The sequence below is a fragment of the Ovis aries genome, chromosome 14 (genome assembly GCF_016772045.2).
Source record: "Ovis aries strain OAR_USU_Benz2616 breed Rambouillet chromosome 14, ARS-UI_Ramb_v3.0, whole genome shotgun sequence".
Classification (NCBI taxonomy): domain Eukaryota; kingdom Metazoa; phylum Chordata; class Mammalia; order Artiodactyla; family Bovidae; genus Ovis; species Ovis aries.
Genome location: NC_056067.1, coordinates 54,734,446 through 54,759,573, shown reverse-complemented (window position 1 = coordinate 54,759,573; position 25,128 = coordinate 54,734,446). Strand labels below are relative to the sequence as shown.

At 46.5% G+C, this 25,128-nt stretch overlaps 1 protein-coding gene and 1 long non-coding RNA gene across 14 annotated transcripts in view; one reads left to right on the top strand and one right to left on the bottom strand.

The window, feature by feature from the left end:
• Nucleotides 1-16,899, bottom strand: part of ZNF114 (zinc finger protein 114) — a 22,472-nt gene extending 5,573 nt beyond the window's left edge. For 2 of the 13 annotated variants that reach the window (XR_009596364.1, XM_042232263.2), the window contains exons 1-5: nt 15,654-16,899; nt 11,506-11,674; nt 8,997-9,128; nt 4,794-4,895; nt 819-945 (exon numbers count right to left, since the gene is read on the bottom strand). Coding sequence is in view for 8 of the 13 variants with exons in the window: in XM_042232263.2 (XP_042088197.1) it covers nt 819-945; nt 4,794-4,796 (130 nt within the window). In the remaining 5 variants the exon portion in view is untranslated. The other 11 variants (XR_009596365.1, XM_060398735.1, XR_009596366.1 and 8 more) reach the window with 8 other exon arrangements.
• Nucleotides 16,781-25,128, top strand: LOC132657770 (uncharacterized). The gene is made up of 2 exons (XR_009596371.1): nt 16,781-17,344; nt 24,833-25,128. It is a non-coding gene; the product is annotated as an uncharacterized LOC132657770 (long non-coding RNA).

The following is a 25,128-nucleotide window of genomic DNA, read 5'->3' as shown; positions in this document are numbered from 1 at the left end:
TCTTGATCTTGGATTTCTCAGCCTCCAGAATGTGAGAAATAAACAACTGTTGTCTGGGCTACCTGGTGTATGGTATTTTGTTTTTATCAGCCTGGACTAAGGCAGAGGGGGGACAGGTCTTCCTCTAGGCGGGTAGAAAGGAACATCTGAAAAGATGGATGAAATCCACGATATTCTCTATATACCCGAAGAAGCTCATACATTTATGAGCCTCAGCTTTCCTCTTGGATGAAATGAATTTAAAAAATATATATATATATGGAGATGAAATTTACACAGCGTAAAATTAGCCAAAGTGTACAGCTCAGCATTTGGCACGGTGTTTACAACCATCACCTCTATCTAGTTTCAAAACTTTCCCCCTGCCCACCCCCCTGGCCCAAGGAAGCCTCATACTTATTGAGAAATCACCCCTGGGACTTCCCTGGTGGTCCAGTGGTTAAGAATCCGCCTTGCAATGCAGGAGACACAGGTTCGATCCCTGCTGTCCCCTTAGATCCCTAGGAACTAAGATCCTACATGCTGGGGAGCAACTAAGCCAGGGCGCCATGACTACCAAAGCCCACACGACACATAAGAGTCGGCGCTCTGCAACCAAAGAACGCAAGATCTGGCATGATGCAATGAAGTTCCTGCGTGCCGCAACTAAGACCTCTCGCAGGAAAATAAATAAATTTTTTTTTTTAAAAAAAGGAAAGCAAAGGATAGACTTCCGGGGTCACGAGGGAAACTATGTCTGCCACCTGGGGGTGGTGGTTGAGTCTCTGGAGCACAGGAGGGGCCCATCCATCAGCAAGTGCAGGAAGGGGCCTCCTTACCCACATAGGCCAGGTGACCGCAGGTCTCCAGGGTCACATCTCTGTAGAGCTGCCTCTGTGCAGTGTCCAGCAGGGCCCACTCCTCCTGGGTGAAGTTCACAGCCACGTCTTCCAATGTCAGCGAGTCCTGAACAACACACCCATTTTGGCTCAGTGGGGTATGGACCGTCATCGCGGTGAATCCTGTCCCCTCCCCATTGTTATTCAGTCACCCAGTCGTGTCTGACCCTTCGCCACCCCATGGACTGCAGCACGCCAGCCTTCCGGGTCCATCACCATCTCCTGGAATTTGCCCAGCTTCATGTCCATTGCACCAGTGATGCCATCCAGCCATCTCAACCTTTGATCCCCCCTTCTCCTTCTGCCCTCAATCTTTCCCAGCATCAGGAACTTTTCCAATGAGTCGGCTGTTCATATCAGGACTCCTTAGGGAGTTCAGTTCAGTTCAGTTGCTCAATAGGGTCTGACTGTCTGTGACCTCATGGACTGCAGCACACCAGGCCTCCCTGTCCATCACCAACTCCCAGAGTTTAGTCAAACTCATGTCCATTGAGTCGGTGATGCCATCCAACCATCTCATCGTGTCGTCCCCTTCTCCTCCCGCCTTCAATCTTCCCCAGAATCAGGGTCTTTTCAAATGAGTTAGTTCTTCACATTACATGGCCAAAGTACTGGAGTTTCAGCTTCAGTATCAGTCCCCGCCCTAAGGTATATTAAAACCCAACCCCTCCCCCACTCCACCCCCGGACTTGTGAAACTGACCAGATTTGGAAAGAGGGAAGACGGAAACAAGTTAAGGTGAGGTCACAAAAGAGTAGGGAGCGTGCTAATCCACCGACTGGCTGTCTTCACAATAAGGAGATATCTGGACACAGACGCACAAGGGGAAGACACACGTCATCCGGCCATGGGGGATGTACAGACTGGAGGGATGTGTCCACAGGCCAAGGAGAGGCCATCAAGCTGTCTATAGATTTGGGTGGTGGTGGTGGTTTAGTTGCTAAGTCGTGTCTGACTCTTTTGTGACCCCACTGTAGCCCACAAGGCTCCTCTGTCCATGGGATTTCCCAGGCAAGAATACTGGAGTGGTTTGCCATTTCCTCCTTCAGGGGATCTTCTCGACACAGGGATCGAACCCATGTCTCATGCATTGGCAGATGGGTTCTTTGCCACTGAGCCACGTGGGAAGCCCATCTATAAGTTTGCCTCCCTCTAATTTGAAGGCACATTAGGCCCAATTTACCAAAATTTTATAAGCAGACATCCCTTGATCTGGCATTTGCATTCATGAGATTATACTCCAAAAATACCCTGGCAAAAACCCCAAATGGTATATGCACATAATTAGTTAAATGGAAGGTTATATATAAGAGTAAAAGAATGGAATATTACTTAGCCATAAAAAAAGAATGAGAAGTTGCCATTTGCAACAACATGGATGGACCTGGAGGGTATTATGCTAAGTGAAATTAGTCAGTCAGAGAAAAACATATACCATTTATCACTTATATGTGAAATCTAAAAACAAAAATCAGGGCTTCCCTGGTAGCTGAACCACGGATGGAGGTTTGTAACACTGTATAGGAGGCTGGGATCAAAAGCATCCCCAAGAAAAAGAAATGCAAAATGGCAAAATGGTTGTCCGAGGAGGCCTTACAAATAGCTGAGCAAAGAAGAGAAGCAAAAGGCAAAGGAGAAAAGGAAAGATACATCAATCTGAATGCAGAGTTCCAGAGAACAGCAAGGAGAGATAAGAAAGCCTCCCTCAGCGATCAATGCAAAGAAATAGAGGAAAATGATAGAATGGGAAAGACTAGAGGTCTCTTCAAGAAAATTAGAGATACCAAGGGAACATTTCATGCAAAGATGGGCACAACAAAGGACAGAAATGGTATGGCCCTAACAGAGATATTAAGAAGAGGTGGCAAGAATACACAGAAGAACTATACAAAAAATATCTTAATGACCCAGATAATCAGGATGGTGTGATCACTCACCTAGAGCCAGACATCCTGGAATGTGAAGTCAAGCGGGCCTGAGGAAGCATCACTATAAACAAAGCTAGTGGAGGTGATGGAATTCCAGTTGAGCTGTTTCAAATCCTAAAAGATGATGCTGTGAAAGTGCCGCACTCAATATGTCAGCAAATTTGGATAACTCAGGAGTGGTCACAGGACTGGAAAAGGTCAGTTTTCATTCCAATCCCAAAGAAAGGCAATGCCAAAGAATGTTTAAACTACCACACCATTGTACTCATCTCACACGCTAGCAAAATAATGCTGAAAATTCTCCAAGCCAGGCTTCAACAGTACAGTGAACCGAGAACTTCCAGATGTCCAAGCTGGATTTAGAAAAGGCAGAGAAACCAGAGATCAAATTTCCAACATCCATTGGATCATCAAAAAAGCAAGAGAATTCGAGAAAAACATCTACTTCTGAATCACTGACTACGTCAAAGCCTCTGGCTGTGTGGATCACAACAAACTGTGGAAAATTCTTCAAGGGATGGGACTACCAGACCACCTGACCTGCCTCCTGAAAAATCTGTATACAGGTCAAGAAGCAACAGTTAGAACCAGACATGGAACAAGAACAATGGATTGGTTCCAAATTAGGAAAGGAGTACGTCAAAGCTGTATATTTTCACCCTGGTTATTTAACTTATATGCAGAGTACATCATTAGAAATGCTGGACTGGATGAAGCACAAGCTGGAACCAAGATAGCTGGGAGAAATATCAATAACCTTAGATATGCAGATGACACCACACTTATGGCAGTAAGCAAAGAACTAAAGAGCCTCTTGATGAAAGTGAAAGAGCAGAGTGAAAAAGCTGGCTTAAAGCTCAACATTCAGAAAACGAAGATCATGGCATCTGGTCCCATCACTTCATGGCAAATAGATGGGGAAACAGTGGAAATAGTGACAGACTTTTATTTTTTGGGCTCCCAAATCACTGCAGATGGTGATTGCAGCCATGAAATTAAAAGACACTTGCTCCTTGGAAGAAAACTTATGACCAACCTAGACAGCATATTAAAAAGCAGAGACGTTACTTTGCCAACAAAGTTCCGTCTAGTGAAGGCTACGGTTTTTTCCAGAAGTCATGTATGGATGTGAGAGTTGGACTATAAAGAAAGCTGAGGGCCGAAGAATTGATGCTTTTGAAGTGTGGTATTGGAGAAGACTCGAGAGTCCCTTGGACTGCAAGGAGATCCAACCAGTCCATCCTAAAGGAAATCAGTCCTGAATTTTCAGTGGAAGGACTGATGCAGAGGATGAAACTCCAATACCTTGGCTACTTGATGGGAAGAACTGAGTCATTTGAAAAGACCCTGATGCAGGGAAAGATTGAAGGAGGGAGAAGGGGAAGACAGAGGATGAGATGGTTGGATGGCATCACCAACTCAATGGACATGAGTTTGAGTAAACTCCGGGAATCGGTGATGGACACGGAGGCCTTTCGTGCTGCAGTCCATGGGGTCACACAGAGCCGGACAGGACTGAGCGACTAAACTGAACTGAACTGAACTGAAAGATGGTCACAGGACCCAAGAAAAAAGAATGTGCCAATCGGACCAAGCTCAAACCCTGAAGCCCTGTCTCCAGGAGCAGTGAACCCAAGGCGCATCTTCTCAGTTTGACTGTCCCTAGAATTTTGCGGCTCAACCTCAGCACAACAGACAACCCACCCCCACCCCCTCCGACACATTTGTGGAGTCAAATAACACGGAGCGGGCAAACGCAGTCGGCGCCAGGGGACCGACAGAGGCGTCCTGCAAGGCTGCAGCCCAGGGATGGGAGATCCCTTCTCTCTGGGGCAACGTGAAGGGCGCACTTAGGGGTCCTCGTGGCTTCCCTTTCCTCCCGAGCTGGAAAGAATCCGGCCTTTTGCAGGCAGCTGCTCCCAACTCCTCGGAAGGCCACCCGGCCCCACCCTGGGCGTGGATCCTTGTCCCAACCTGGAAGAATTACCATTTCCCCCGGCAATCGGCTCCTAGACGGGTCTAGACTGCTGGTGGCAAGCGCTCATTCCAGTCCCAGAGGTTTGCAGGGTGGCAGGCGGGAAGAATGGAACTGTGAATAAAAAAGAATGCTGACATTAATAAATAAATAAAAATAACGAGCCCCGCCTTCCCCCCACAGAAAGGATCAAGACCAAGTTCTTATCCTGCCCGGGTGTTTCGTACTTGCTTCCTGATCCCCACGCCTCACCGTGGACGGTGTGGCGGGGAAGGAGGTGGAGGCAAGCCGGGAAGGAATCCCCAGACCTGCACCCACAGCGGCTCCGGGGGAATCCTCCCAGGAACTGACCCCACCCTCAGCAGATTTGCATTTCCGGCAGAACCTTCCCGCCAGACCAGGGAGGCAGCCGGAGCTGCTGCGGTCCATCCGGTCTCCCTGCCTCGGGCTCTCCCTGTCCCCGCCCCCTCCCCACCTACGTCGTCCCCCGGCCCTCTAGGAAGTTCCCGGGCTTGGAAGCCAGCGGCGCCGCCCTGCGCCCCCCGGAGAGGACGAGCACTTCCTTAGGAAAGGGAGGGTTTTAAAATCTGTGCCTGATGGAGGGACTTCCTTGGCGATCCAGTGGCTAGGACTCCCCGCTTCCACTGCAGGCATCGCGAGTTTAATCCATGGTCGGGGAGCTATCACACCACCAAGTGGCCAAAATAAATAAAAATTTTAGAAAGATCAAACAAATCTGAGCTGTAAAAGGGCCAAACCAAATGGAGGGCCCTCAGTCTCCCTCTTGAGCCCCGTTTCCTCCCCCGCCCCCTCCATCTTTTTAGGACCTACTTGCCTGTTGGATGATGGTTTGCGATGACTGGAAATCCACTTGCTTATGACAAAGGGGAACTTTTTTTTTGTTTGTTTGATTTGGTTTTGGCCACACCCCAAGGCTTGCAGGATGTTAGTTCCCTGACCAGGATTGAATCCATGTCCCCTACATTGGAAGCTTGAAGTCCTAACTACTAAACGACCAGGGAAACCCCAAGATGAAGTTGTCTTTACAAGTGATGGAAGAAATGTTGGCATCATGAGGTATTATTGTTAGAGCCAAACGCCCTGGGAAGCAAAACTCACTCAGAAGGACAGCGTGGATAGTGGAGTGCAGTTTATTACACCGGCGGGTCCCAGGCAGAGTTTCCTCCTTAGCCAAGGACCCCCAACCAATCTTTGTGACAACCTTTTATACCTGAAGTGTGCATGCCCAAGCCCACATCCCCAAATTCCTCAAGTCTGCTCTGGAAAATGTTAGGAAGAGATACAAACAGGTTCCAGTCATGATTCATATTCTAAAGGTCATCTAGCCATGCGGTGTAGCTCACATCAATGGACATTATTAGAACTACAGAAAGTGATTGATTATATAGTGGATTATTGCATTCTTTTTGGCTCTGGGGAGTCTGTTATGCCCCAGTCGTGAAATTTCCCAATGACCACCAGGGAGCCGATATCCGATGCAAAAGCAAGAGAGTTTTTATTACCAAGCTCGAGCTGGGGCTCCCACTGATACCAACGCAGCAGCTATAGGGAGGAGCTCCAGGTTTTGGATTACATTGCTTATATAGGGAGTATACATGGAAAAAAAAGGATTTCTAGGTAGGGGAACATCTGATTGCTCACTTTCTTTCGAAGGGTTGTGTGTTGGTTCTTGATTGGTCCCTATTGTCTAAGTAGACCACAAGTTCCAGAGCGTTAAGTCAGGAGATTTTGGTCTGGGGTCCGATTGGCTTGTGGGCAGTGGGGTGACGTCAGGGGATTTCCAAAGGCTCTTTTCCTGGAACCTTACTAAATGGAGTTTCTGTGTTAACAAAATGGAGTAGCTTAGATTCTTCAAGTCTAGGTACGAGGTCAGCCTGGTCTGGTGTTTATCCATTGGGGAGGCTTGGTTACCAGATACGTAGTCCAAAGGTTGCCGAATGCAAGATGGAGTTTCCTTCCCTTTAAAATAGAGTCAGTTTAGTCAGGGCCACCCTCTCCTTTCCTGCTTCATTCCCCTCTCTTGATGCTCCCAGCTTCCAGTGTGAGCATCATTCATAGGGATGTACTGTACCTTGGGTCTTCTAGCATATATTTGGGTGAATGAATTCAATCTCAGCGAAACAAAGTTGACGATACATTGGAGAATACAAGGTCCACATAACAAAACCAACTCAGCCACTATAACAATGGCCAATATAGTTTTCCACCAATCGCCCTTTATCCACGACAAAACAGAAGTCCAAAAAGGAATATTATCATTAGATATAGCTTTTGCCTGGTTTTTCATGTCCACTAGAGTGGCTGATACATTGCCAGATAAATCAGGAATATATACACAACACTCAACTTTAACTGTAGCACAGGTCCCTCCTTGAGCAGCCGTTAAGTATTTCTAAGGCCATCTGATTTTGAATTACTGCCTTCCTCCTTTGTATCTGTTCTTCATTTAAAGCTTGGATCGCCTTTGTATTGTCCAGGAGGGCCTGTTTCATGAAGTTAGTTAGAGCTTCTACTTTAATCATAATATCTGTTGTTCCTATAGACGGTATGAACAAGGCAGCTATGTAATCATACCATTGAAACATGGACCTTGCCCACCGCACATGTAAATAAGGCAAATCTACTGGGGCTTGTTGTAAGGATGGCTTAATACTTCCATGAGCAAAGGCAAATCCTAAAGTGCAGCGGCCAACCCAACAGACTGTAAGCCAAGGGCACAAATTCCACACTGCCATTGGGTACTGTTTGGGGCCACCCATCGGATCCCAGGGTTGTTCTTCCAGTCTGAGCCTGGCCAGCGATAGGTGACCTCTAATATTTGTTCACATTGCTCAGAGGACAAGTATTCCACATATTTTAATTCTTTTGGATCTACAGGGTGGTCACCAAATTCAATCTTCTGTTTCCTTTGCTCCCAACAGATAGGGGCAGGGACAATAGGCTGGCTTTGTTCTGGAGTCCTTCAAAAATATTCGTCTCATATCTGGTCAAATTGTTCAAAGTACCTGACGGACTGGCCCTTTTTACTGGCCCTAGAGTTCTCATCCTTTTTTATTTTTTAAGTAATAAAGCTTGCATTTACTTCAAATATCACCCTATGGCCTTGATCAGTCTGATTAGAGTCCAGTTTACACCAAGAAAGAAGGGACAGGTTGTGAGTAACCAAAGAAAGAAATGTTTCTCATTGTTGTCTCAAAAAGGAACAGAGGGGGCTAAAATCTCCCTTATGGAGAGGAGACACCCACCAAGGAAGCCGTCCATCACTGACAAAGGCATGGCTCCACAAACCCAACAGTTAGAGGTGTTATCAAAGCCTGCATAGGAGTGTGCTCACGAGATGAAAACGTTGTCTTGTGCTGAAACTGTGGCGAGTCTCAGGATGATGCCGGGAAGCCCATGTAGCAGAAGTTGATTGCAGAGCTTTATTTCTGTTTCCTCTTTTTTAAGATGATCTTGGTTTCACAGGGATCAGCAGGGTTCCTTTGTGTAGTCCACTCGGTGTCCTCGGGGGCCTGCGTGGTATGTCTTCTTCACCCTTGTGTGATGCCTCCAGGGAGGGACACCTGCAACTTTAACTGCCCTAGGCGTAGTTAGAGCAACAGTGTATGGTCACGGTTTCTGTCCTTAACCCATACCTGATCCCCGGGCACAAACTCACGAATCTGTTCCTCAAGGAGGAATGGCACCCTTTCTTGGACACACTTAGTTCCCTGGCTTATTACCTTACTTAATTGTTCCATTTGCTGCGAAATCCCATCTCCCCTTACTTGTGGCAAATTTGCCGACACCTGTCTTACTATGGGAGGGCATCTCCCATAGACAATTTCATAAGGAGAATAACCGTGGCAATGCAGGTTCACTCTTAATTTGAGCAAGGCCACTGGAAGTAAGTCCATCCACGAACAGTCAGTCTCTATGATACATTTTGAAAGTGTTTCTTTAAGGGTTCGGTTAGTTCTGGCCACCATTCCGGAACTCTGGAGCCAATATGGGGTATGTAATTTGCATTTGACATTTTAGAGCGTTACATACCTGTTGAATTAAATTGGCTACGAAAGCAGGGCCGTTGTCTGATCCTATACTGGTTGGGAACCAGAATCTGGGAATTATTTCTCGAATCAGACAGCGAGCCACTTCATTTGCTTTTTCAGTTTGGGTGGGGAAGGCCTCCACCCATCCTGAGAAGGTACATACCATGACCAGTAAATAATGATAGCGTCTGCAGGGTTTCATGTTAGTAAAGTCCACTTCTGAATGTTCAAAGGGCAGAGTGCTCTTTAACTGTATTCCTGGAGTTTTCTGTTTATGTCCGGGGGCAGCATTGACCTGTGAGCAAGCAGAACAGTTCTGGGATTCCATTTTACACAGGGAAGAAAGCCGTGGTATTAAGAAATATTTCCGAATTAACTTTTCCATTTTGTCACATCCCAAGTGGGTAGTCTGCTACCGGAGACACTGATGAAGGGGCCAGTGCCTTGGGAACTAGCAACCTGCCATCCGGCAGTTCCCACCAACCCCTTTCATTCTTGGTGGCCCTTTCTGTTTCAGACAACTGGTCTTGGGCCGGGGTATACTGTGGGAGAGTTGTTAAGCACAAAAGTCTTACCAATCCCGCCCCCAGCGCCTCCAAATTCCTCTGCCGCTCGTTTCGCGGCTCTATCTGCCAGCCGGTTTCCCTGGCTGTGGGCCATCCTCCTTTTGGTGACCCCGGCAATGTATCACTGGTATTTGTTCAGGTTCCCATACAGCATCTAGTAGGGTCAAGATTTCTTCCTTGTTTATAATATCTTTTCTGCTAGCTGTCAAGGGCCATCTCTCCGTGTATAGGGCCCCATGCACACGCAGAGTAGCAGCGGCATACCTGTGAAGGACCTAAGCTACTCCATTTTGTTAAAGAAGACTCCATTTTGTAAAAATTCCCGGAAAAGAGCTTTTTGGAAATCCCTTAACCTCACCCCACCACCCTGGGACCAATCAGAACCCGTGGCCAGCCCGGGAAATGGGAACCAATCAGAACCCAACACCTAACTCTTCCACAGAAGGTAACCAGTTAGACGTCTCCCAACCCGGAAACTCCTGTTTTTCACATTTTTTCGCGCGAGAATACCCTATATAAACAATGAAACCCAGAGCTCAGGGCTCCTCCCTATAGCTGCTGCGTCCATATCGGTGGGAGCCCCAGCTCGAGCTTGGTAATAAAAACTCTCTTGCTTTTGCATCGGATATCGGCTCCCTGGTGGTCATTGGGAGATTTCGCGACTTGGGCATAACACCTGGAGTCAGCGTAATTGTTTGTCTTATCTTTCGACAACTGGAGGGCCTGAATTAGAGCCCGTAATTCGGCCCGTTGAGCAGACCAGTGGGATGGCTGAGAGCCAGCCTCGGCTATGGTCTTCTCTGTCACTACCGCGCACCCCGACAGCCGCTGTCCTTGTTTCACCAGCCTGGTGCCATTGGCGTCCGGGGCCCAGTCTGGGTCCGGGACTGGCTGGTCTCTCAGGTCAGGTCTGGAAGCATAAACTTCCAGGATTGCTTCACGATTATGTGAAGGTCCACCTTTCCCCACAGGAAGGAGTGTAGCCGGATTTAAGGCCTGACAGAGCTCAATAGTAACATGGGGGTCCTCTCATAAAAGTCCCTGGTGCTGGGTAATTCGGGACGTTGATAACCATTTGTGGGGACCCCCCCTCGTAGTGAAGGAGGACACAGAATGGGCTTTCTCTTGAAAGCAGGACTCCATCTTGGGCAGGACTGTGGACTTTGAGCTTCGATGCCCAGTATCTGTGGAAACGACATACCAACTGGGAAACCAGGCCCCCAGAAGGAAGAGCCCCAGGGCCCTCCATGCCTATAATACCCTAATTATCTGCGTAACCAGATAGAATCAAACATTCTACTATACTCATTGGGGTATGACCACAAGCTAGGCTTAAGGCATATGATCACGGGTTAACTTTGATTGTATCTTTCTTTTTCTTTTGTTCAGACTAGTTTCAGGGAACCTTATACACTTAGGGGATATAAGGTTTTCATAAAAACTGGTGGGGTCCTCAGCGAAGAGGAGACTCTGCCTTGGGCCCGCCGGTGTAATAAACTGACCTCTGCTACCTGCATTGTCCTTCTGAGTGAGTTTGTTTCCCGGAACGCATGGCTACACCAGTGGGAGAACATTGACCTCATGGGGGACTTTTACAGTTAAGTTTTGGCCCAAAGTCAGCTTGGTCGCTTCTCGGACCAGTAAGGCAACCGCAGCAATCGCCCGTAAGCACCCAGGCCACCCGGTAGCAACGCTGTCCAGCCGTTTTGAGAGATAGGCCACCGGTCTGTCTCACGTCCCCACAGTCTGGATTAATACCCCCATAGCCACGTTGTCCTTTTCAGTTACATAAACAGTGAATGGCTCAGAAAGTTCTGGCAGACACTACGTGGGTGCCGATATAATAGCCAATTTTAACTTTTCAAAGGCTTCTTATTGCCTCTCTGTCCAATTTAGTGAATCCCCTTCTGGCCCTGCTAGGAGTTCGTATAAGGGCTGGGCCATCTGAGAGTATCCTGGGATCCAAATTCTACAGAACCCAGTGGCTTCCAAAAATTCTCGGACCTGTCGTAGGATTTTTGGTTGTGGGCTTCTCAAGACTACGTCTTTCCTAGACTGGTCCAACAGTCTTGTGCCCCTTCTCAGGACAACCCCCAAATATCTTACCTCCTCCTTGTAGATCTATGCCCTTTTCCTCGAGACTTGGTAGCCTGCTTCCATTGAGAGGGTAACAGGCAGGAAGGCCAGGGGTCTCCAACCGGAGGAAATAGCCAGCAAGTGTCAAAACATTTTTATCTCACTTAAGCGGCAGGAGGAAACAAACATTTTTTCCTTCCTATACAAATTTAAAAGGAGGTTTCTCTTAAAATTCTGTGTTGCTATAGTGACACCGGGTTTCACCTGAAGTTAACCAATGCCTTTTTTTATGGAAATGTTTATCTTAAGCTATGCTAATGTACTATACATTTACCCTAAACTCTGTCTTCAAGTCGGTTCCGCCTTTCGGGCTCAGAACCTACTTGATAAACCAGTATGTTATACCCCGATATTGTTCCTCTAATCTATGTAAATGAAACTATTTGTATGGTGATCTGCCCTTCTTCAAGATTCAAGTTAATCATTTTATGGCCCAAGATAAACCATTTGGTGCCAAGATTATTCCAAAATACATCTTATGGGTGAGGGGCCTGGTGCCATTCTGAGTTTTGAGACATACCTTTCTTTCATTAACAGGCTGCTTGTGACTATATAACATCCAGCTGAAGACTAGCAGGGGGGTACTCTTTCTGCCCCCTTCTGATGCCTATGTCAAAAGCTTTCTCTATCTCCTTTATACTTTAGTAAAACTTTATTACACAAAAGCTCTGAGCGATCAAGCCTCGTCTCTGGCCCCGGATTAAATTCTTCTCCTCCAGGGGCCAAGAATCCCGGCGTCATGATTTAACAACAACCTTTCACCATCATCATCTCTAGCAAAGCCTTGGTTCCTTCCCAGCAGTCCTCTTTATTCTCAGCAGCCAACAGCAAGTTGTTCCCATACTGTAGCAGCCAGCACCTAAACCATTCTGGCTGGAATGAGTTCAGAAGCCAAGGCTTCCCGAAAATGGTCAGGGAATTCTTAAAACCTTGTGGGAGGTGAGTCCAAGTAAGCTGTTGTTTAGTGCCTCCTGTTGGATCTTCCCATTCAAAAGCAAAAATGGGTTGAGATACCGGAGCAATAGTCATATATTTTTCCAGTAGTCATGTATGGATGTGGCAGTTGGACTATAAAGAAAGCTGAACACAGAAAAATTGATGCTTTTGAACTGTGGTGTTGGAGAAGACTCTTGAGAGTCCCTTGGACTGCAAGGAGATCCAACCAGCCCATCCTAAATGAGATCAGTCCTGGGTGTTCATTGGAAGGACTGATGTTGAAGCTAAAACTCCAATCTTTTGGCCACCTGATGCGAAGAACTGACTCATTGGAAAAGACTCTGATGGTGGGAAAGATTGGGGGCAGGAGGAGAAGGCGATGACAAAGGGTGGGATGGTTGGATGGCACCACCGACTCAATGGACATGAGTTTGAGTGAACTCTGGGAGTTGGTGATGGACAGGGAGGCCTGGCGTGCTGCGGTTCATAGAGTCACAAAGAGTCGGACATGACTGAGCGACTGGACTGAACTGAACCGGAGCAATGTGGATACAAAAAAAAAAAAATGCATCCTTCAGATCTAGGCAAGTATAGATCTTAGCACTCGGTAGGAGGAGGCTGGCAAGGTGTAGGGGTTAGGGGGTGTGGAGTGGAGTTACGGCTGTTTGATTGACCAGTCTGAGGTCCTGCACAGCCCCCTTCCTTCTTAACTGGCTGGATCGATGTGTTCCAGGCTGACTGGCATTCAATCAGGATGCCCGCCTGCCGTAGCTTATTTATATGGCACAAGATGCCAACTCGGGCCTCCAGCAGTAGTGGGTGCTGATGTTTTCTGACAGGTATGGCACCGGGTTTGAGTTCTATTATCACTGGAGCTTGATGATTGGTGAGTCCAGGGGTGCAGGGGGAGGTTATCTTCCGCCCAAACCTCAGGGAATTGTTGGATCAGCGCTCTGTCTCTCTCTTTCTCTCTCTCTCTCTCTCTCTCTCTCTCTCTCTCTCGTCTAACCCATCCGGCTTCCCTTCTGGACGGTCATGCCACCTCCATTCATCTTGAGGGGTTACCAAGAGGGAGAGTAAATAGGTGGTTGAGCCCTAGGTGGGTCTTTCTTGGGGGGAAAAGGTCACTTGGGCCCCCAATTTAGACAAGTCTCTTCCCAACAGGCATTCAGGAATATACAGGAATTCATGAGTCACTTGATGGCCCCCCATCTGGCATTTCCTGGGTAGATGGAATGGTCTGATCAGCTTTTCCCCAGTTATTCCTCCCATAGCAGTGGCCTTCTCTGAGAGAGGATTGCCACTGGTTTGGCCACTGCTGACATTTCTGCTCCAGTACCCACCATAAAGTCAATAATTTGGTCCCCCACTTTTAGTTATACCATGGGCTCTCGGGGACCTTTTGTCTTTGAGCCCCGGTACCCCTTTTCAGTCTCTAGTCCGGCCAGCCCTATAACAGCTGATGCCAGTTCTTCCCCCTACCCCCACCTCCCCCGCTATTCTGGGGGCATTCATTTTTGCGAAGGCCAAAGCCCCATCATCGGGTGCATTGATTTGGTTGCAGGGTGGTCCTGGGCTTCCTTGTAGGAGCCTTTAGAGGGGGTGGAGGTTTGGGGGAAGGCCCAGGGAGGGGCCTTCCCTCGATCCTCTGATCTGTTGTCTTGTTATCTTCCTTCCGTTTTTTTTCTCAGCCTCCTTTTTCTGCCTCCATGTCTCTGTTTCTGAACACCTTACCAGCAATCTCAATTATTTGTGAGCTGGTCACGGCTAATACTCCGTCTCCCTTTTGGAGCTTGCGTCTGATATCAGGGTAGGCTTGAGATACAGAGGCTGTATTTATCACAGTTTGAGACCCAGCTGCCTCCAGATCTATTGGTGTATAAAGTCTATAGGTCTCGCAATATTTCGTAAAGCTCAGTCTCCTTTTGGACTACTTCGGTAGGTTTTGCCATATTCACAGGCTTGCAGGGGCCCCCCTCTTGAGACCTTGTGAAATAGACACCTGATATCTCTCAAGGTGGGCCCTTCCTTCCTCTGTGTTAGTCCCAATCGGGCCTTCCATCAGGGGTGGCTAATTCTGCCCACTGATGTGAGTTCACGGTACCCTCGGGGGCCATTTCTCGTAGCCATTTTCTAGCCTCAGTATGGACCCTGTGTCTTTCTTCAGTGCTGAAGAGGGAAACTAGCAGCTGGATTATGTCATCCTACCTAGGACAGTAGGTTCGAAACATAGTCTCCAACAGCCTGATCATGCCCTGCGGCTCCTCCGAGTACGGTGGAGTGTGTTTTTGCCAATTTAGGATGTGCATAGAGGAAAATGGTTGGTAATCGTAGGCTACGTGAGGCCTGAACTGGGGGCTGTTGTAGCTCTCTGAGGGACATGGGTAGTGGGGCCCTTTCCCCAGCTCCTTGGCGGAGCGCAGCCTCTGTCTAATTCCTGTGTCTCCTTTCCCCTTTCTGTCAGTACTCACCGGGAGAGGCGGGTACAATTTAGGAGGTTCGGCTGGGGCTGAATCCTGCGGGCTTTGACCAGAGGCTCCTACCGCTGGGATCGGAGCCTGCCGAGGGGGTGTCTCTACGACCTCCGGGGGGGGGGGGCAGGTAGGGGAGCCGTGGCTGCTGGATCGGGCGTTCAGATGCCCCCGGTGCCAGTGGAGCATTAGGTGGCAGGCGTGTCATCCAGCATGGGGGGAAAGGGGGCAGATCGTCCCTGTCCGAATCCTGTAGAATTTCCTTTTTGTCATCAGTCAATTATTGTGCTTTGAATATTTTTCCCTTCCATTTGCCCAAGGGGGAGGATCTTGAGCTAGCAATAACCATGAATCAATATAGGGATATTGATCCGGGTGTGCTGGCTCTCCTGGGACCACTACATAGACCGCTTTTACTCTATTTAAGTCCATGGGGCCCTCTGGCAGCCATCCAACTCCCATAGAGCGCCATTCATCCTCACAGAGTACACGGAGCTGGTTAGGCGTCATCTTCACCCCATAATCTCCTCCAAATCACTTCTTAAAATTCTTAATCATGCACTCCACTACAGTTGCCTCAGATTCACTTCCTCCCATTTTGCTTACCTCCTGGGATCTTCTTCTCTCTTCCCTTTTCGTTCTATCTCCACTCAATGAAACATTTAAATTGCCATTCTGCCTCCTTCTTAATTGGGGTGAGAAGAGCCTTACCTGCCAGATTCCAGAGGGAGAAGGGGTATTGGCGTGTCTTCACCTGCTGGCAGGTTTGGCCGAACCAGAACACCACGTGGTCCAAGACTGTTTCTCCTCTGATTTTGAAAGTCAGTTCTGCCTTGGTGGGTTTGATAGGGTGCAGATGAAAACATAGATAGATTAGGTATCCCACATCCCAGGCCATCTCTGGAAAGGCCAATTCATATTCACTTGTGTATCCCTGTCCTTCTAGCCTGACAATCCTGAGGGGATCAAGAATTCCACAGCAGATGGGACACTTCCTCAGAGAGGGCAGAATACGAGCACAAAAAGACCAAGTTTCTTCCCCCAAAGCCTTCTCTCAGTTGCCTGGTAATAATTTACCCCAAGACGGCACGGACACCACCTCCTCTGTGACATTCACCCTCAGTGTGTGTCCCCTATTTCCTCCCAGGGCGTTGATCAGGAAGGTGGGAACCTCCTTCCCTGAGCGCTCAACTCCCCTGCTGCCGTCCACTACCCACTAATGTGAAAAATCTGGGCATCGAGAAATGGAATCTTTCCAGGACTAGGCGCCTATCCCCCTCTAGAAGATCCGAGTCGTGAAGACTCGGAGTAGCCCCAAACAGGACTTGCCTCCTCACAGTGAGAAGCTTCCTGGCCAAGGCACCAAATGTTATAGCCAAACACCCCTGGAAGCAAAACTCACTCAGAATGACAGTGTGGATAGTGGAGTGCAGTTTATTACACCAGAGGGTCCCAGAGTTTCCTCCTTAGCCAAGGACCCCGACTGATCTTTGTGACGATGGCCTTTTATACCCGAAGTGTACATGCCCAAGCCCACATCCCCAAATTCCTCAAGTCTGCTCTGGAAAATGTTAGAAAGAGATACAAACAGGTTCCAGTCATGATTCATATTCTAAAGGTTATCTAGTCATGCAGTGTAGCTCACATCAATGGACATTATTAGAACCACAGAAAGTGATTGATTACATAGAGGGTTATTGCATTCTTTTTGGCTCTGGGGAGCCTGGTCTGGTGCTTATCCGTTGGGGAGGCTTGCTAGGCGTTGGTATGTTATCTCCATGGTTACCAGATATGTAGTCCAAAGTTTGCAGAGTGCAAGAGGGAGTTTCCTTCCCTTTAAAACAGAATCAGTTTAGTCAGGGCAACCCACTCCTTTCCTCCTTCAGTATGGGGGAGTCATTTTGGCTTATTGATAGGGTCTCCGTGGGGGCTCTGGTTGAAATGGCTCATGATGCTGACCCCAGGGGTCCCCAGACCCCTCAATGAGACCTTTTAAATTTAGCCTTTAAGATTTTTCAATAACCAGGAAAAACAGGCAAAGCTAGAGAAGACACAATAAGATCAGGCCAAATACCACCTTTTGGCAACTGCCCTATCTGGCCCAAACCTCCATCAACCAACAAAGACAGGAAGCCACCTGGGCCTTGCTTCAAACATGGCAAAAGAAGGCCACTGGGCCCACTCGTGCCTAAAGCCGAGACCCCTTCCAGGTCTGTGTCCTAGCTGTGGATTAAAGGGATATTGGAAGGTCGACTGCCTAAATCCCCCTCCAGGGATCCAGACATCCCCTCCTGGTCCCGAGCCTCCTCCTCCTTCAGCCGCTGAAGACTGAAGGTGCCCAGGGCTCCAGGCCCTGACCCTCATCACCTCTAAGGAGTCCAGAGTAACTCTCACAGTGGCAGGTAAGCCGATCTCTTTTCTCATCGACTCAGGGGCCACTTACTCTGCTATGCCTGCTGACTCTGGAAAAACCAAGATGTCCTAGGTTTCTGTTATGGGGGTTGATGGTTTAATATCTATGCCATGAATAACCAAGCTTCTACCTTACACACGTCAAGATACCCCATTTTCCCATTCTTTTCTCGTACTCCCAAAATGTCCCACGCCTATTCCTGGGAAAGACCTTCTGTCAAAATTCAAAGCCTCTATTATTATCCAAGCCTGGTTATTGCTCCTTAACACCCACCACCTCTGACATTTGTCTACAACAGGCTCCTTTCTGTTTCCAGACAAAACTCTATAAACAGTTCTCATCCCCCAACTAGGAACTATACCATCGCACCTCTGCAGTCACACTTCATGTCTCTCCTTCCCTTCAGGCCGATCTGTCTATCATGTCTCAGGAACTGTAGGACGTTCTCTTGCTTTCTCAGGGAGGCTCCCTTCTGCCTATGGTGTAAATACGCCTCTTGTAGGGGCTACACTGGCCGAGTTCACTGCCTGTCTCAGAGACTCCTAACGAGTTCCCAGAAAGACTCCTATTTGCTATTGATTTCAGCTGTTGTCTTCTTACTCCTGGAATGTTTTTCTTATGTGGAACCAGCACCTGTTTATGTCTTCCCACTAACTGACAGGGACATGCACCCTGGGGTATCTGCCCCAGATATTTCTACTGCTCCTACCAATCAGATGCTCCTGATCCCACTAACTCATAACTGACCCAGATGGGCAATTCAATTCATTCCTCTGTTGATCAGTTTAGGAATAGTCGCTGGAAACAGAAAGGATTGGGACAGGGACCGTAGGACTCACAATCTCTTCAAATTACCACCAAAGCCTTTCTAAAGACCTCACTGACAGCCCAGAAGAAATAGCTACTAGCCTTATCACTACCCCAAACCAGTTAGGTCCCCTGGCATACCGGGTCATCCAAACAGAAGAGGGTTAGACCTCCTCACAGCGGAAACCGGAGGCCTATGTCTATTTTTGGAGGAAGCCTGCTGCTTCTACACCAACAAATTGGATGTTGCAAAGGAAGCAGAGAGAACTGTTGACAAACAGGGCCTCGAGAAAACGTCCATGTCTCAGTAATTCATGGGAAAACTGACGGAGGAATTGGAATTGGATGCCCTGGATCCCACCTTTTCTAGGCTTTCTTATTCTACTCACCCTTATTCTAACTTTTGGCCCATTTTTAATGCGTCTTTTGCAAAATTTCTTCAGGACCGCTTACGAGCCTTCACCAACCGAACTATCCATGAGCTACTTCTATCTCACTCAAATTACCAAAAACTTCGACCCCACACAAATCCTCTTGACCCGCATTCCAGGTTTTTCTCATCTCCTCCTGCCCCCCACAATGCCGCTGTCCTGAAGGAAGCAGTTAGGGAAGACTGACCTTCAGCCCTTATCCTAAATCAAAAAGGCTGGAATGATAAGGCCTCCATGGGAGCTCATGGTAGAAATGGCTCATGATGCTGACCTCGCAAACAAAGAATAAAATCACAGTGACCCTTGAGACTGACCAAATTGCCCAAAGGACATTCTGTTCTCCTGCTGGCGCCTACCTGCTCAAGGCTTTGGAACCACCGGATTGCAGACCTATGGCTGTGTAACCGCAGGACTCAGCTACAGGCTAAAAATTAACCATCCCTTCAGAGAATTTTTCATTTGCAGGGTATAAGAAAGACCCCATCAGAAAGGGAGGACGCTGGTTCTCCTCAGGGGCCAGTCACCCTCTCTTTTCCCTCTAATAAATTTCACTTTTCTTTGCCTAACTGCCCAGCTTGCTCTCTTTTTCTCCACACTCGCCTCGCACTTAGAGGTAATTTATTGTGAGTTGGACACTAATCCTGTTTACGGTCTATTAGACCTATTAGCTCATCCTGTTTATGGCCTATTAGACATACAGTGTATATCTGCTTTAATCATTCAAGAAAAGGGTGAATCGGCCATAAGTAATGGAGAAGGGCATGGCAACCCACTACAGGATTGCTGGGAGAATGCCATGAACAGTGGAGCCTGTTAGAGCGCCTTCCACAGGACTGCAGAGCCGGGACATGACTGAAGCAACTTAGCATGCATGCATGACCATAAGTATACAACGTCCGTTTTAAAGATAAAGATGCGTGAATATTCAATTTGAGCCTGTTTTTCACTGCCCATGACCCCAAAGTGAGAAAGCAGCTTTTTAAACAGAGATTTTCATGCCATAAATCTGCAGGCATTTGGAGGCCCCACGCATTTTGCTGTAATTGCAGCAGAACAAAAATAATTTACACGTTGTATGTATGTATTCAATGTATGGACAGAATTTTAATATGAGAAAGGCTCTTGCCTGCAGGAGCATGTGGCCATTTATCCATACAAACCTGACAGTGAGTTTGGTTTTAAAGGAAAGGTATTAAAACTCTTGTTAGTCCTTGATCAAAGGGTGATGTAAGCCAGTGAGTATAAGTCCCAAAGTCTTGTTCTTGGTTGGGACTGTTCTGGGTACATCCTACATGATTTCTCAAAAGATTCCCTCTCCCCACTCCCCTCAATTATTTTTGCATCATTGTTTTGTGGTGTTGGAAAAGACTCTTGAGGGTCCCTTGGACTGCAAGGAGATCCAACCAGTCCATCCTAAAGGAAATCAACTCTGAATATTCATTGGAAGAACTGATGCTGAAGCTGAAACTCCAATACTTTGGCCAATACTGCTGCAAAAAGCTGACTCATTGGAAAAGATCCTGACGTTGGGAAAGACTGAAGACAGGATGAGAAGAGGGAGACAGAGGAAGGGATGGTTGAATGACATCACTGACTCAATGGACGTGAGTTTGAGCAAGCTCTGGGAGATGGTGCAGGACAGGGAAGCCTGGCGTGCTGCAGTCCATGGGGTCATAAAGAGTCATACACGACTTAGCAACTAAACAACAACATTGGGTCAAGAAGAATCAAGAAATCAAGCATGATCCTTCACTTCATCATGTGTACAAAGACGAATTGTAGGTTGCTGGCTTAGCGTTGAAACTCGCTCTATCGCCACTTACTGTGACGAGCTCAGTCATAAGTCTCGTGCTTTGATTTCTGCCATAGAAGCAAGTCCAGATGAAACTCTGAATTCTATACCCAGCACCACGCATGCATGCACGCACGCACACGCACGCACGCATACCCATGGCAGACAGGACCACATATTTAAGCAGTTACCCCTCCAATCGCCAACATTTTCCCTTCCATCTCCATCTCTTCTTCTGCATCTTGGGCAGCACAGATAATGCCTAATTCAGGAGTCGAAAGTTGAACGTTCTTCCCGATGTAAGTTTTTCCTCACTTTTCTTCAGCATCTGTGAATTTGTTGTTGGTTGGCAGGAAGCCTAACTACCTGACTTGTGTGTTGATATGGCATATTATGACTGCCTTGTACGTACCTGCTTATAAGTCATCTTACAAATAAACAAATAACTCAATTAAAAAATGGGCAGAGGGCCTCAACAGACATCTTTCCAAAGAAGACATGCACACAGCCAACAGGAATAGGAAGAGGTGCCCAACATCACTAACCATCAGGAAAATGCCAATCAAAGCCACGATGAGCTATCATCTCACACCTCTGAGGATGGCTATTATCAAAAGGTCAAGTGATAAGAGGGATGGGTGAGGAGGTGGAGGAACAGGGACCTTTGCACACTGTTTGTGGGTTGGCAGCTGTTTAAGACTTTGGAATACTGAAATGACCTCACCAGAAACCACTGACTTGAACTTGAAAGTAACAGTTTAGAAATGGGTCTTGTTTTGTTATTGAATCCTTAAGTGAACCATGCGTACCAATTAACAAAGGAGATGTTAAGAACAGTGATATTTTCGTTTCTTCTCCTCAACTTTCAGTGTTTGGAAAATCAACATGAAGAATGTAGCTAGCCATTCCTGTGTCCTTTCTTTAATTTCAAGTGACCTGTTTCCTTTTAAATGATTTGGTCTTCAGCCATCTGCCTTAATTACTACAAGTGTGTGTCCACTGAAGCATAACTTTTGGTAGTGTGTAACACAAATCAGGTTACCTTGACATCATGTTACCTCATCCAAGCCTGTCCTACGCACTGTACAAGTCAGTAAATCGAGAGGTAAGATGTTAGGGCAAGAAACAGTGACTTTATTCAAAAATCCAGCAGACCAAGAAGATGGTAGACTAGTGTTCCAAAAAACCACCTTCTCTGAGTTAGAATTCAGGTTTCTTTTATACTAGAAATGAAGGGGTTGAAATCCTGGATCTTGGGTGTGTTAATTTCTTCCTTCCTGCAACCTGTTTCATGGGCTTCGTCAGGAGGTTTCCTGTGAGCTAAAGTTCACAAGGTTCAAAAGGTGTTTTAGTTTAAAGTTCATTCCATGGGAGGCAGGTTCGCAGAACTGGACTATTGTGTATGCTGTTCAGTTGCTAAGTGGTGTCCAACTCTTTGTGACCCCATGGACTGTAGCCCCCAGGCTCCTGTGTCCATGGGATTTCCCAGGCAAGAATACTGGAGTGGGTTGTCATTTCCTTCTCCAGGGGCTCTTCCTGACCTGAGGAGTTCATAGTTAAATAATAATAGCAGTGAAAATCTGACCAGCGCTCTTAAAGACACACATTTTCATGGTACCAAAGAAACATCAATTATTTCTAAGAGGGGAAAGAGTGTTTCTCAAAGTAGTGGGGACAAATTGTTTTAAAAAATGAATGAAAGGTATCCTTGTTGAAATAATAAAGGAAGAAAATCTTCATTGTTCTGGATGTGAAAAGGGGTGCCATTCAACATATGAGGTCACATATTACTGGGCAACTGATCCCATTAAGATGTTTCTTATTTGAAGTGCAAGTGGCTCTAAGTTACAGAGAAATATGTCTAATGTTTATATTTTGGAAATGATCTTCTAGGGTCATTTTGTCAATTTTCAATTGATGTATAGTTGATTTACAATGCTGTGTTAATTTCTGTTGTACAGCAAGGTGATTCAGTTACACGTGTATATTTTCTTTTAAAAATATTCTTCATTTTGGTTTATCATAGGATATTGAATTTAGTTCTCATGCTATCCAGTAGGACTTTGTTGCTATTCATTTTATATATAAAAGCTTACATCTGCTTACTTCATTTTGTATTATGGTTTGCAATCAAAGCCTAGAATCTGGAAAAAACTCTGGATCAACAGACAAATGTCCATGAGACTCTGAAGAAGAGCTGTGAGGTTGGGGATGGAGGGCTCTGATGTGATGGTGGATGATGCACGTGAGATGCATAAATCAGAAATAAGCTTCTAAAAGAAAAAAGAAGAACAAAGAGAAGAAAAAAAGAAAAAAAAGTAAGCCGTACCTCAGAAAACTCTAGTCATCCTGTAGTCAAGCAGAAGCCATGATGTAATCAGCTGTAGGCTTGGCAAAGCAATGACAAATGATAAGTTTAAGACTGTGAAATACTGAAATGACCTCAGCAGAAACCATTGACTTTTCCACTCTGGGCCATGAACTCATACTTCCACAGTTCTATCACTTACATCCATTAACTGATGATATTTTTGAGTTGGGCTTCCAATACCTCGTTCCCACCTTGGGCATCTTTGCAAGAAAGAAATGATTATCAATATTTTTGCTGCTAAATCCCATCTGGTGACATTGGCACATGGTTTGATGAGTCGTTTTTGTTGCCCATGGCACCTCACATTATTACACAGAAGCAATCACAATGTCTGTGTATGACTGGATCTTCAATAGCCTCCAGAAAACCAAGACTCTGCCTGTCGGCTATTTATTCAACATCCGGTTTCTCCTTTTGCCTTACTGTTTGAATTCTGAGATTTAGGAGGCAGTCCATTGTTTTTAGCAAGATGCCAGGCTGAGAAAACGGACTTTTCCCAGCCTTCCTCACGGTGGGATGGTAGTGTATTAGATCATGGCAAATGACAGATACTATATTAACAAATACTATTATATCCTTTCACAGGAAGTGCTGACTTGGCTGGCATACGCATTCAAGCCTTGGCTTTTCTTTCTCAGTAACTGAAATGTAGACACTTTAGTTAGAACTCTATCATTGAATATGGAGATAACAAGGGCACCCCCACTGAATCTCCTGGTTCCAAGACAGCATAGCATTCTGTGCGCCCAGCGGTAATGGCTAGTTAAGTAAGTAAGTAAGTGTTAGCCACTCAGTCATGCCTGATTCTTTACGACCCCATGGACTGCAGCCCAGCAGGTTCCTCTGTCCACGAGATTTTCCAGGCAAGGATACTGGAGTGGGTTGCCATTTCCTTCTCCAGGGGATCTTCCCGACCCAGGGATCGAACCCAGGTCTCCTGCACTGCAGGCAGATTCTTCACTGACTGAGCTACAAGGGAAGCCCATCTCACATTTTAATAAATTATAAAAAACAAACGAAAGTACCTCGGTCCCAGGACACAGTAAAAGACCTATTTGTGTTTTGGCCCATATAAATTGTGGCACTCTGGGCCACAGAAAGAAGTCAGAAGATCCCCATATCAACTTGAGAATGAATGAAAAATGATGCTATAGTAATAAATTGGAATATGGAGCAACAGGAAAGATGCATTAACTTCAGCTACCAATCTAAACTTCCATAATTCCACAAATATATCTTTGAGGTTAAACAAGAATCCAAGTTCAATAACATTGTGTGTGTTAGTCAATCAATTGTGTCTGACTCTTTGTGACCCTATGGACTGTAGCCTGCCAGGCTCCTCTGTCCATGAAATTCTCCAGGCAAGTGGGTTGCCATTTCCTCCTCCAGGGGATCTTCCCTACCCAGGGATCAAACCCTGGTCTTCTGCATTGCAGGCAGATTCTTTACTGTCTGAGCTACCCGAATAAGACCACCAACAGAAAGTGAAACCAAATAGTATTTTCACAAAACACATGCAGGTTTTAACGCTGTAAGGAAAAGCAAAGGGATGATAAAACATAAAATGATGAAACCCAGAGCTGAGGGTCTACAGTATGGAACGGTGACTATAGTTGATAATTTTGCATTGTGTACTTGAATCTGCTGAAAGAGTAGATCTTGTGTTCTCACCAAAAATGAAGGAAAAAAAAGAAAGAAGCTATGTGAGGTGATCAATGTGTTGATTAACTTGATTGTGGGAATCATGTCACAATGTATATGCTTATCAAACCATCACACTGTACACTTTAAATATATTACAATTTTATTTTTCAATTATACCTCAATAAAGCTGGCGGTCTGGGAGTTGGTGATGGACAGGGAGGCCTGGCGTTGTGCGATTCATGGGGTCGCAAAGAGTCGGACACGACTGAGCGACTGAACTGAACTGAACTGAAAGCTGCTGGGGGGGGACCCACAATGGTTAACTCTGGGGAGAAGAGAAGACTATGATGATTTCTAGAAGCATACTCAAATGTTCAGAGTTATTGCTAATTTTCTATTTGCTAAGCTGTGTTGACTGTGTTTCCAAAAAAGGGAAAAGACTCCGATGCTGGGAAAGATTGAAGGCAGGAGGAGAAGGGGACGACAGAGGATGAGATACTTGGATGGCATCACCCTGTCATGGTGATGGACATGAGTTTGAGCAGACTCCAGGAGATGATTTGATGAAGGACACGGAAGCCTGGCCCTGCTGCAGTCCATGGGGTTGCAAAGAGTCCGACACGACTCAGCGACTGAACAACAACAACAATATCTTACATGTTATGAATGAAATATTGAGCAGTAAAACTTTTTATTTAAGATGTAAATAAAAAAACATTTAAACCGTA